The 13647-nt window shown below is 38.5% G+C and overlaps 1 protein-coding gene across 1 annotated transcript; it reads left to right on the forward strand.

Annotated features, from left to right (window-relative positions):
- The first annotated feature begins 989 nt into the window (after positions 1 to 989).
- Positions 990 to 3258, forward strand: LOC110918823. Its single transcript, XM_022163103.2, has 2 exons — positions 990 to 1902; positions 2005 to 3258. Exons 1-2 carry the CDS (start codon positions 1059 to 1061, stop codon positions 3138 to 3140), a joined length of 1980 nt encoding a protein of 659 aa, XP_022018795.1. The 5' UTR covers positions 990 to 1058; the 3' UTR covers positions 3141 to 3258.
- The last annotated feature ends 10389 nt before the right edge of the window (positions 3259 to 13647 follow it).

A 13647-nucleotide genomic window follows, 5' to 3' on the forward strand; every position in this document is an offset into this window, starting at 1 on the left:
AATGCACTTTTGGGTGATAAGTGCAAGGCTTCCAACATTTAGGGTCTTTATTGAACAATGTCCAAAGTTTGGAAAGAGTTTATGGCTAGAAAGAGTTTATTGTCTAGAAAGAGTTTATTGGCTAGAAAGAGTTTATGGCTAGAAAGAGTTTATGGCTAGAAAGAGTTTAGTGTCTAGAAAGAGTTTATTGGCTAGAAAGAGTTTATGGCTAGAAAGAGTTTATTGTCTAGAAAGAGTTTATTGGCTAGAAAGAGTTTATTTTGGAAAGAGTTTAATTTTAGACAGAGTTTATTTAGACTAGCTTTGTCTGAGTTTTGTATAGATTAGGCTTGTCTGAGTTTTGTGGCAAAAACTCTGTGTTGGCTTTGTGCTCTATGTTTTGTCCGGGCTTTCTATGTGGTGTGGAAAGTCCGGGTTTCACCTTGTATATATACTTTAATATGGAATAGACAAGGTAACGATTTCTGTGTGAATTTCTGTGCCCTAATCATTGTGCTTTTTGTCTGGCGGCGCTTTGTGTGAGTGACGTCATTCATCTTCATCAAGAATACTCTGTGTATTCTTGATTTCTCTCTCAAATCCTTGCCTTCTTGTGTTCATCTACAGTGGTTGATCACCAGGTGGATTCCGCACACCTTTTGGTTGCTTTAGCTGAGTAAGATCTTGGATTAGGAGGCCTTACAATTCTTATGTTTTTTTTTTTTCAAACTAACAATAAAAGAAAAGAAAAGAAAAGAAAAGAAAAGAAAAAGAAAAGAAGAAAGCATCAAAATTAATATCAATTAATTACAACCTTTTCTTTCCACGTAATACAAGTGTAATAGATATGTTTCAATTGGAATGATTCATGACTTCAGTCAAACTTCATTTTCCCTTTATGAGATACCTTGCTTATTTACAATTTCTTTAATTATCATCAGAGGTATTATGCCTATAAATGCTACCTCATATTTTCATCTTCCATTGTACCATCTTCCAAACTATTAAAATCTCCTTTGATTTTCTCTTTTATTTTGTGTCTATTTCTTCTTCTCATACTACTTTATTTTTATTAGAAAATGATGCAAGAAAATATGATGTTTGAACACGAACATCCATTTAGTCTTATAGACTTGTGGTCGGAGCAACTGCAACGTGAAGAAGAGTCTGAAGAAGACGAAGAGGAGAAGGATGATGTTTTAATTGCAAAACAAGACTTTAAATGTTTATGTTCCAGATGTGGGGAAGACATCAAGTGGTATCATAGGTATTACTACTCTTGTTGTCAATGTAGTGATTACTCTGTTCATAAATTTTGTGCAGAGCTTCCAGAAAGATTGGAAGACGTTTGTGAGGTTGGTCATACTCTTGACTTCATCCGATTGGAGTACTGGATGGACGGTTTGGACTGTAAAATCTGTGGTAGGTATAATAAGTCTGGAGATTTGTGTTATCGTTGTGATCGTTGTTATTCTTGTTTTGATGTAAATTGTGGTACGAAAGTGCTACAAAAAAATGTCATCCATCATCCCATCCACAAACACCCACTAAGTTGCATCTCAAAACAACTTTTAGCCAAGTGTGATGCATGTGGGAAGGAACATAAGGGGAACTTCTATCATTGTTCCATTTGTCTCTGGCCTAAAATGATTCATAGTGATTGTGCTTTTCTACCACAAAAGTTGCAAATCCAACACACGACGAATGATGTCTTCTCCCATATCCATCATCTCACCCTTGCTTATTCCTTTCCAATCGATGATCAAAGATCTAAAAACCGGCCACGGTGTAGGGTATGTCGTAATATGTTTTTTGATCAACCAAATCTTTGGATGTATAAATGCGAGAAATGTAGATACTATACCCATCTAGGTTGCGCAACGTCAAGAATCGAGCCATTCATGTCAATCTTCAAGTCTCCAGGTAGACCTAACTACCTACCTAATATGTTTATAGTTTTTTTTTTTTTTTCTATATATGCTATTGGTTTATGCCCATTTAACATTACAATGTTGTTTTCATCAGGTACAGGCAGTAAAAACTATAAAGATGATGAGCATCCTTATCTTCTTCATCTTCCATTTCCTGATCCATCTTACAGCATACTAAAACACTTGTTTTTTAAGAAAAATGGGTCAAGTACGTTAGAAATTTCTAACAAGATCACCTACAAAGCACACGATATTATTCATAAACACCCACTAATTCTAGAGGATATCACAATCCCCACCTCTTCTAGAAAAAAATCAATATCCTATCATGACCCAATGAAGAGGATTCAACTTTTGTGCGACGTGTGTGTGAGACCAATTACGAGTGGCCCAATTTACGTGTGTGACAATGAGGGGCAATGCAACTTTGTGCTCCACGAGTGGTGCTCCCAGCTACCTGCTGAACTGAAAGACCACCCTGCTCATCGACAACACACCCTGATTCTCCATTCAAAAGCCCCTCCTCATGAGTTTTTTGGGGTGTTTAGGTGTGGTATTTGCCGGTTACATTGTAATGGATTTGCCTACTGTTGTATGGATTGCAACAACTGCATCATTGACGTTCACTGCGCCTTCTTACCAGAAGAAATCACTCATACTTCTCACCCAAATCACCTCCTTTCTAGGGTTCATCACGGAGCTTGGGATAATTGGTGTCGTATTTGTGGGGGTTATCCGCATATGAATTATTTTTCTTGCCATACTTGTAATGATTTTCGTCTACACGCGGTGTGTGCTTTGTTTATACCGGAGACAACTAGGAACAAGTGTGACAAGCATCCTATGAAGCTGAGTTACTTTCCGATTGAGAACCACAAGAGTGACTATTTTTGTGAAGTTTGTGAGAATGAACTTAATCCTGAGCGTCCATTCTATCACTGTCATGATTGTATGCAGTCTATGCATACAGCTTGTGCTCCCTCAATACTTCAGTATGAAACATATGACCGATATCCCACAGGCGTTTATGAGTTTGTAAATGTGAAGTTTGGGGGCACATATGAGAATACTAAAGTGCATCCACACCCCCTTTCATTCGTTCAAGGGATTCAAGACGACGGTGAATGTGCCAGCAATGATTGTCACTACTTTGACAAACGTCTCCAATTTAGAATGATCTTTAAGTGTTTAAATTGTAAATTTGCAGTTCATTACGGTTGTTGTTATTAAAGACAAGATTACATAATATTCTCCTATCATTATGTATTCTATTTTTAGAGATAATTTGTAACGTTCTGTGATAATTCTCCTTCCTTAGTTTTAGCCTTTTCCTTTGCATTCTCATTTCCATTATTTTATTATTGTAAAGGTTTGTATTGGCTATTTAAATGCCATTGTAATTACGTATGAACATAAGCTTCTTCAATATCATCAATTCATTATATGGTATCTAGAGCCTAAAAAAAAAAAACTCAAACGAGTCTGGTCCATCTTTCTCCTTTTTTTTTCCGATCAAATAACTATGGCATCCCAATCCATTGTCCAAATCAATGCAGCCACCCACTTCAACACCACCCTAATGCCTGACAATTTCTCAGTTTGGCGAAAACAAGTTCAATCTACGTTAATCGGATTCGACTTGGTTCACTTTGTCACTGGTTCAAAATCAGTACCGACCGAATTCCTAGACGCCGAAAACACCAAACCGAACCCAGCTTTCTCTACTTGGTATCGACAGGACCAAGTCATACTTGCTGCTCTCATCGGCAGCTGCGCACCGACCATTCAACCCCTGATCGCATCAGCCGAGACCTCACAACAGGCTTGGGAACGCCTCGTCTCGAGTTATGCGAACTCATCCCGATCCAGAATCATCTCCTTAAAATCGAAACTTGCATCTAACCCGAAAGGGAACCGCCCCGTTGCGGAGTACCTACGAGATATGAAGAGCATTGCTGACGAACTTGCCTTAGTTCAAAGCCCCGTCACGGATGAGGATCTTATGGTCCACATTTTGCGTCAACTAGGGGAAGATTACAAAACCATTGCAACTTCCCTACGCCTACTTGACTCCAAGATTACGTTTCCAGTCCTGTTTGAAAAGCTAGTTGACTTTGAGCGTGAACTTAGCATTACAACAGTCTCCTCACCTCCAATTATGGCTACAGCCAATTACACCCAACGACAATCACGACCCGGACGACGTGGCAACTATGGAAACTTCAACAACAAATCTGCCCGCAATCAGTTGTCTACCGGTTCTAATTCTTATGGTAGTAATCGTGACAACCGTAACAATATCTATTGCCAATATTGTCATTTTGCAGGTCATGAAGCGAAAGAATGTAAAAAACTTGCGCGGTTCCTGAAAGAAAATCAAGTTACTATAGGAGGTTCAATGACCCAAAACAAAGTCTCACCCACTGCTAATGTCACTACTTTCTCTCACATGTTTGATACCGGTGCCTCTCATCATGTTGATCCCGATCGTGCATCTCTTCACTCCATATCCGAATATGGAGGTCCAGATGAGATTGTCCTTGGAAATGGTAACACTCTTTCGATCACTCATATTGGTCAAAAATATCTTCACACGTCAAATGGTCCACTTTCTTTAAAAGATGTCTTATGTGTTCCTCGTTTCAAAATAAATTAATTTCGGTTGCAAAACTATGTAAAACTAACCAAGTTTCCATGGAATTTTTTCCAACTCATTTCTTTGTCAAGGATCTTCGCACGGGGGCACGTCTAATGCGGGGAGAGAACTACCTTGATGTCTACTATGCAAACTTGCCTTCATCACCTTTGCCCTCATCACCTCAAATAAATGCGGTCTCAACCACATCGCCCCTTGATTGGCATCATAAGCTTGGGCACCCTTCGGTTCGGATTCTCAAAAAGTTAGCCAAATGTTTAGGTCTACAATTTAATCTTTCAAATTTTCATTGTAATTCGTGTTCCATTAATAAATGTCACAAAGATCCTTTTGGTGTGAATTCCTTTACCACTACAAAACCCTTACAACTAATTTATTCGGATGTTTGGGGACCTGTAGAAAAATCCATTGATGGTTTCACGTATTATGTAATTTTTGTAGACTATCACACTAAATACATTTGGCTTTATCCCATGAAACACAAATCCGATGTTTCCATCTTATTTCCTCAATTCAAATTACTAGTAGAAAAATTTTTTCAAACGCCGGTAATTTCTCTTTTCACCGACAATGGTGGAGAATATGTCGGTCTAACTCCTTTTCTACAATCTCAAGGTATCTCTCATTTCACCACTCCCCCACATACTCCAGAACAAAATGGTGTTGCTGAACGTCGTCATCGTCACATTGTGGAGACAGGTCTAGCACTTCTCCATTATGCCCACTTGCCCCTCTCTTTTTGGACACACGCTTTTCAAACTGCGGTGTATCTTATAAATCGTCTCCCTACTCCAATCCTGCACTTTCAATGCCCATATTCCTTACTCTACAAAACCGAACCAACTTATAGCAAATTCAAGCCCTTTGGATGCTTATGCTACCCGTGGCTTCGTCCATATGCAAAATCCAAACTTCACCCACGTTCGGAACCATGTGTATTTCTAGGATACTCGCCATCCAAGTCGGCTTATAAATGTTATGATTACAAAAGCCGACGCTTGTATCACTCCCGCCATGTGGAATTCATTGAGTCAGCATTCCCACTAAAACCTCCTACCAACTCGTCCACAAAACCTCTTGTCCATACCACTGTTGATGATTTCCTTGGTTTCACAAAAACTCACCCGTCCACTAATGTGCATGACACCCCTGCCACATCTTCAATGCCCTCTACATCACCAATTTTCTACTCAAAATCCACACCTCTTCCTACTAGCTCACCTATGGATCACCAACCACCTCACACTCCTACTGACTCAACAGACCCATCTATGACACCTCAGCCCACCCCACCCTCCTCGGCCCACTTCACCCCTCAACCCGCTCTGCCTACTACTAACTATGTGTCACATGCCTCCACTCAGCCCAATCCGACTACAACCCCAACAACCCACTCGGACACTACAACCTCACCGGCCCAATCGTCTACTTTCACCTCTCCTAACGAAGTCCCAATCAACACCCAATCTCCTACACCCAATTTCACTCCTTCTTCCCCTTCACCATCCACAACCTCTACTGACGAACCCATCACTCACAACCCCACTCCCACACCCTCCTCTCTACCCACTCGCACTCGCAAACCAAATCCGAAGTACTACAACTCAGCCTTTGTTAACCACACTACTACCCATTCCATTCCTTCCACACTTGAACCATCCACCTATCAACAGGCCTTGAAAGACCTGGAATGGCGGAAAGCTATGGATAATGAGTTCAATGCCTTACTAACGAATGCCACATGGGAACTTGTTCCACCCTCCCAACACAAACCTATTGGTTGCAAATGGGTGTTTCGTGTTAAACGACGTCCCGATGGGTCCATTGAAAAATATAAAGCTCGTCTAGTTGCCAAAGGTTTTCTTCAAGAATATGGTAAGGATTATTTTGAAACATTTAGTCCCGTTACTAAACCTGTTACAATCCGCACTATTCTTACCATTGCATTATCCAAAAATTGGCCTATTCGGCAACTTGACGTTAACAATGCTTTCTTGCATGGCACCTTACATGAGGATGTTTACATGACTCAACCTCCGGGTTATGTAAATCCGGACCTTCCTCATCACATTTGTCGCTTGAAAAAGTCTCTCTATGGACTCAAGCAAGCACCACGTGCATGGTACATGGAGCTTACCTCATTTCTTCTTGAACTTGGCTTCCACAAGTCCTTAGCAGATCCATCTCTATTCATCTATAAAAAGGATGACATTGTCTCATATTTTTTGGTTTATGTTGATGATATCGTTTTAACCGGTAGCGATGATGCGTTTGTCCAACATACCATTCATGCCCTATCTAAAAAGTTTTCTATCAAAGATCTAGGTATGTTACACCATTTTCTTGGCATAGAAGTTATCTCTACCACCAACGGTTTATTTCTATCTCAGCACGCTCACGTTCAAAACATTCTCACCAAGTTCAAAATGGAAGGTGCTAAATCAGTTGCCACACCCCTCAACTCTTCTGAGCCACTTTCCCCAGTCGATGGCTCGTCTCGTGTCGACCCTACACCATACCGCCAATTGGTGGGTTCTTTACAATATCTTGCCTTTACTCGACCGGATGTATCCTTTGCCGTCAACAAACTGTCCCAATACATGCATGCTCCTACTCAACTCCATTGGCAAGCCTTAAAACGAGTTCTCCGTTATCTCAAAGGCACCATTCACCATGGTTTATTCTTGAACCGTGCCTCACCCATCACTCTCACAGCTTTCACTGATTCCGACTGGGGTGGAATTAACGATGGAGGTCGTTCCACAACTGCTTATATCATCTATCTTGGGTCCAGAATCTTTTACTGGAACTTGGTTTACACATACCCCAACCCCCTACATTACTTTGTGACAATGCCGGTGCTACCTATCTATGTGCCAACCCAGTATATACCACTCGCGCATGAAACATGTGGCACTTGACTATCATTTTGTTCGGGAAAAAGTCGCTAATGGTTCGTTGAAGGTCCTTCACATACACTCGGCCGATCAACTTGCTGACATGCTCACCAAACCACTAGGACGGGGTCCTTTTCAGAAGTTACGGTCCAAGATTGGAGTCTCCGATGGATCCTCCATCTTGCGGGGGCATATTAAAGACAAGATTACATAATATTCTCCTATCATTATGTATTCTGTTTTTAGAGATAATTTGTAACGTTCTGTGATAATTCTCCTTCCTTAGTTTTAGCCTTTTCCTTTGCATTCTCATTTCCATTATTTTATTATTGTAAAGGTTTGTATTGGCTATTTAAATGCCATTGTAATTACGTATGAACATAAGCTTCTTCAATATCATCAATTCATTATAGTTGTGAACGTATGAGTAACTGATATATATATATATATATATAATATGTTTGTTCTATTTTGTGTGTTCACTTTTGTAATGTAATTCATTTTTGTTTGAAGTTAATTATCCCAGTTCCTTTGGGGTGTGCTGGGTGGGTAATTAAATGAAAAACATACCTAATTGCCTACAATTCAATATCAAGATTTAGTGTTCTTGATTGCATTTTTAGGTACTTTATTATTGATTTTGCATAGCAAAGATTATATGTAACCATAATTGATGGAATTTGATGATAATAAATGGGTAAACAACTTGATTTTATTGATAGAATTGAACGAATTTTGACCTTTTTAAATTGTATTCAACATATGCATTCCACATGCTCGACAAAATGTCTGTGTGAGTTCTAAAATTAAAATGAGCATTGAGCAATCCAACGGCTCAAATAAAAATGAAAGAAGTATACGCATGCTTCTGTTAGTTTTGGCCATATAACATTGAAGGGCAATCATAATATATGCACTGATGGAGTTCATTAAATTAAGTATACTTATGCTTGGAAGATGATAACAAAAGTAATAAATCATGAAAGCATGCGCACAGTTGAATGAACTTTCTTGTTCATGTCTATTGTAACTGTGGGGGGGGGGGGGGGTTGTTATTGCACGGACCTCCCGGCCGCTGGAGCGATCCCACTCCACAAGCTAGCAACGTCCCAATGCTGCCTGGCGGTGAATACCCCATCCCGAGCTGAGTCCGTTTCCCTCTGGGAAGAAGGTGGCAGAATACCCCCTACCTGGACTCGAACCCGGGTCTCTATGAAGAGTAGAGGTGGGACTGGCCAACTGGGACACCCCAGTGATTATGCGTATAAGGTGTTCGATTAAAGTCTTGACTCTTGAGAGAGATGTTGTTTTCTACAATGTAATATTGGATGGGTTTATTAAGCCCCGGGGGCGGTGTGCCCGGCCACTATGGGGCGTTATGGTAGTGGGTGTCACCGGATAACGCTCAACTACGGAAGGACTTATAACCGGATTTTATTCAAATACACCGTGATACTTTTTTTTACGGCACATCGTGAATTATTTATATTCGATTCTCGACTAATTATACAAGCATCGTTTTCGATATTTTAAATTATTGGTCATCTAGCTTATAAGCGTATCGACCTAAGTGATATAGCTATTGTTACGTAATTCATCTTATTGATTGAGCTTGTCTTTAGGCAAAATTTAAAAGCTGAGTGTTGTTCCATCCATCATGTTTTCGGTCAAACTATATTTAAGTGTTGTTAATATTGTTAGTTCGTAAAATTGAGATGTAATTTCCAGAGATCACCAAACATACTTGTTTTCTTAACAAATTTAATCACACCCCTTCATGTAAACAATGTGGTTCAGCTCCGCCTAGGAACAAATTCGTTATTCAACATATCAAACACTGAAACTTGAACTTATTGTGATTAAATAAAATACATTACGCGCATTATTCCCATTCGGGGTTACAAACAATGTTTTCAGACCTGGATCGGAGGCACAAAAGTAATAGAGCGAAGTAGGGTTGGTCAACAATAGGGGTTTGTCCCCTCAACCACGCTACAATCGTTAAGGTAGGTGGCAGGGAGGCCAGCATATTGAAGCGCTTGACACACGCACCAAATGGATTCGACATGTGGACAGCAGTTGGTGGTTTCTGTGAGGAAGTTGCAACAGTTGGCATCTGCTCCGTTGGTACATGGCCCACCGTCATAGATATAAGTCATGCACTGACACCGTCATAGATATAAGTCATGCACTGTGTGTCTATGTGTGTAGGTATGAGATGTGATAGGTGATGTATTATTTAATTGTAACTTATATATGTATGGATGTGTCGGGATTTAAGAACTTCAGTAGTATATATAGTATAAAGTTTGATTTTTGTTAATTAGTTTAGAAGTTTGAATTCTACTAGTATTATATGATAATGGCAAGTTTTACTAAGCAAAGACATTCTATAATTGGGTATAATATAAATAGTCGCTTTTGGATAAAAGGCTTAATAATGAAGTCCTTGGTTATTTAATCGTGGAAATGCCATGTCAGGCGCACCTATCAGAATCGGAACAGACCAATTACCAGATCCACCTATCATCGCCGGCATAACCATAAAAAAGATCATGGGAGAAAATTTAAAGAACGAACGTATAAATTCAATAAATTATGACGGATCTCGTAATGCGATTTAGGTTTGCATAAGTTTTGAAAAGGCCTTCATTTGTGGATTTTTGCTTTGCTTTCTAAACTAAGGTACGGATTCTTTAGTCTTCACATCATAGTATTTTTACCATATCCGTTACTTTGCAGTATGGATTTTGTTGTTTCACATTTGTTATTTGATAAGTTCGTCGTAGCATGCAATAGACTTTAGTAGTTGTAATCATTATTGCATGTTCCCATTAGAATCACTTTCATTTGGTTTATTGTTACATGGTTTGATTCGAGACTTTTGGTTGTCTTTTGGATCCCATAGTTTTCCTTGTTAAATGAATTTTATTTGGTTTTGATATCTGTAACAGTGACACGTTAACCCTATTCGGATTGGGGTGTTACACAATCAATAGAAAAAACAACTCTTTTCGATCCATTTAATCACAAATACATGGGTAAACAATTTGATTATTAGCTGAATTGAACTAGTTTTAACCTCTCTGAATTGTATTTAACATATGCATACCACATGCTCGATAAAATATCTGTATGAATTTTAAGCAGAAAGTTGTCTGATTGCTTATGTATTTGCATTCCAGTAATGGATTATAGGCTCTAACATTAATGCTTCTTTACGAATCTATTGTTCTAGCTCCCCTGATTTTTTTTGTTCTCCCATCCAGTGGCCTTTATGAGTTTATGTACTACCCCCTCTATGTAATTGTAGGAAAATTCAAAATAATAACACTAAACAAAATGAATAATATATAAATGCCTGTAATTTAAACATACTTGTTTTCTTAAACGTATCAAAATAACAAATTTAATCACACACAAAACATAATAGTTTTTCTTTTTATTTCATTACAAAAATAAAAACAACACACCTTCATGTAAACAATGTGGTTCAGCTCCGCCTAGGAACAAATTCGTTATTCAACATATCAAACACTGAAATTTGAACTTATTGTGATTAAATAAAATACATTAAGCGCATTACTCCCATTCGGGGTTAGAAACAGTGTTTTTAGACCCGGACCGGAGGCACAAAAGTAATAGAGCACAGTATTGTTGGTCAACAATAGGGGTCTGTCCCCTCAACCACGCCACAATCGTTAAGGTACGTGGCAGGGAGGCCGGCATATTGAAGCGCTTGACACACACACCAAATGGATTCGACATGTGGACCCCAGTTGGTGGTTTCTGTGAGGAAGTTGCAACAGTTGGCATCCGCTCCGTTGGTACATGGCCCACCGTCATAGATAGAAGTCATGCACTGACCCCGTGCTAGAGGAGTGACCAATGCCATCACCATAAAAACACAAAACATAACTCTCACCATTGTTATTGCTTCTACTCTTTACTTTGGCCTTTCAGGCAACTCACTATTTGTAGCTTAATTATGCAATTTTAATATATCCACTTGCTAAGTATATTGAAAGTCAACTTCATTTTAATATAGGTTTACATATTTTGAATTAAGTTGACGCACAAAGAGCTTTAGAATGTGTGGAGGGTTTGGGTTGGGGCATTATTCGACATGTGGCAGATGTATGCTCCATCAGTCCACACTTAAAAAAGTGGGGTGTGGAAGAGGCATCACTAGGCGGCATTGGGATACCATGTGGCACCTAAATTTCTTCTTTTTTTATATTAATCGTAGAATTTACTAACAATTTTAAAAACACATTTTAGTTATATTAAATAACTACAATAAAAAATACATTACATCATAAAAAAAAATCAGTCATTTTCATCTTCATTTTCATCTTCATCTTCATCTTCATCTTCATTAGAGTCGAATCTAGGAAGTGTCGAAACATGTTCTACCAAATCAGCTCGAAGGTTTGAACTTATTTGTCTTGACTCGATTAGATATTGGTTTTGCGTTCTCTCTTCGTCACTAATGTCTTCGTTATTTGATTCGTACTCCTCGCCATAATAGTCAACAATTGCACGCCCTTCATCCTCTAAAATCATGTTGTGTAGAATGATGCACGCGTACATCACCTTTCTTATTTGATCTTTTTCATGCAATCGACAAGGCAAGCTCAAAATGCACCACCTTTTTCTGCAAAACACCAAATGCTCGTTCGATGTCTTTGCGTGCTGCCATCTGAACTTTTTTAAACTTTATTCTTTTAGGATCTACGGTTCCATCTCTTGAAAATGATTTCACAAAAACAGCATACTCAGGGTAAATTCCATCAACAAGATAGTACTCATACTTGTATTCAACACCATTTACAAAAAATGTTCCTTTCGGTCCAATACCATTTATTAGATCAGTGTGATGTTCTAAAATTTGTCGCATATCACTAAACGTCGGTTTTCCCAAATATCTGTTCATATATAGGTAAATGATATACACACAAAAATTGTGAAGACTTTCCCTAGCTACTCGTGCCGACATTCTTAAATAGTCGTCCATTATGTCGGAACTATTGTTGTAAGCCAATTGTCTTAGGGTGGTCGTAACCTTTTGCCACGTGGTAAATCCTAAATTACCACGCGCATCAGGTCTTTGTCGGAAAAAAGCATAAGTATCCTCCAAATCCTTTGATATTCTTAAAAGTAAATTTTTACTCATACGAAAACGATGCCTAAACATTCTTTTATCATACGTTGGTTCGGATGAGAAATAATCGCTTACCAGCAAATCGTTTGCGGTTTCGCGTTAACGAAGAATATACTTCCTCCGTTTGGGTTGGGGTTGGGAAGTCCCTTCATCTACAACTTCAACAATAGCTTTCATCACCATCATCACTGCTGATAATATTAATTCCGCCCCGTCGTCGGATGAGGATGACAAAACAAATTTATCATACGAATCGCTTGAATTTGAAGAATCCATTTTATATATTTTTGAATTTTTGGATGGTAAAAATGAGTAAGAAATGTTTGGTTTATATAGAAAATAATTAAAAGATTTTTTTTTAAATAGTCGTTGGCCAACGGCTATGCCTAACGGCTAGCCCAACGGTCATCAAGTAGTAGCCAATCAAACCCAGCCATGTCACTCCAGGCTCAATGCCCACACTAGCGAGGCAACGCCATGGCCAACGCTAGCCGGTGTGGACTAGCCAACGTTTTTGGCATTCTGCCGCCCCAACCCACGCCCCACACCCCGCAGCCTTTGGGGGAGGTTCATTTGAGAAGAAATTTTTATTGAGAATAAAAAGAACAAATGGTACAATTGTAAAATATTAAGTAGTTTTTCTTTCATCTCATTCATTACTATCTTTAAGTAATTAATTACTCATAAAACTATTATAGTCTACAATAATTTTGTTTACCTACACACATAAAAAGTTATCCTACACATTTCGAAATTATCCTACACATATTTAAATTTATCCTACAGAACTCGTAATTTATCCCGCATACCTAGTAATTTGTCATACACTATAAATTTTTTTTTTATTTTTTGAAAAAAATATATATCGTGAAAATAAGTTATAAATTTATTGTAGTTAGCTATTAAAGAGAAAGATAGAAATTAATAATCTATGTAAGTTTACAAATATACCTTACATTAATATTAAATGAAGTAAAATGAAGTATTCTTATTGGTTGAAAGTTGTAGACAACCTTACCT

Source organism: Helianthus annuus, chromosome 16 (genome assembly GCF_002127325.2).
Source record: "Helianthus annuus cultivar XRQ/B chromosome 16, HanXRQr2.0-SUNRISE, whole genome shotgun sequence".
Classification (NCBI taxonomy): domain Eukaryota; kingdom Viridiplantae; phylum Streptophyta; class Magnoliopsida; order Asterales; family Asteraceae; genus Helianthus; species Helianthus annuus.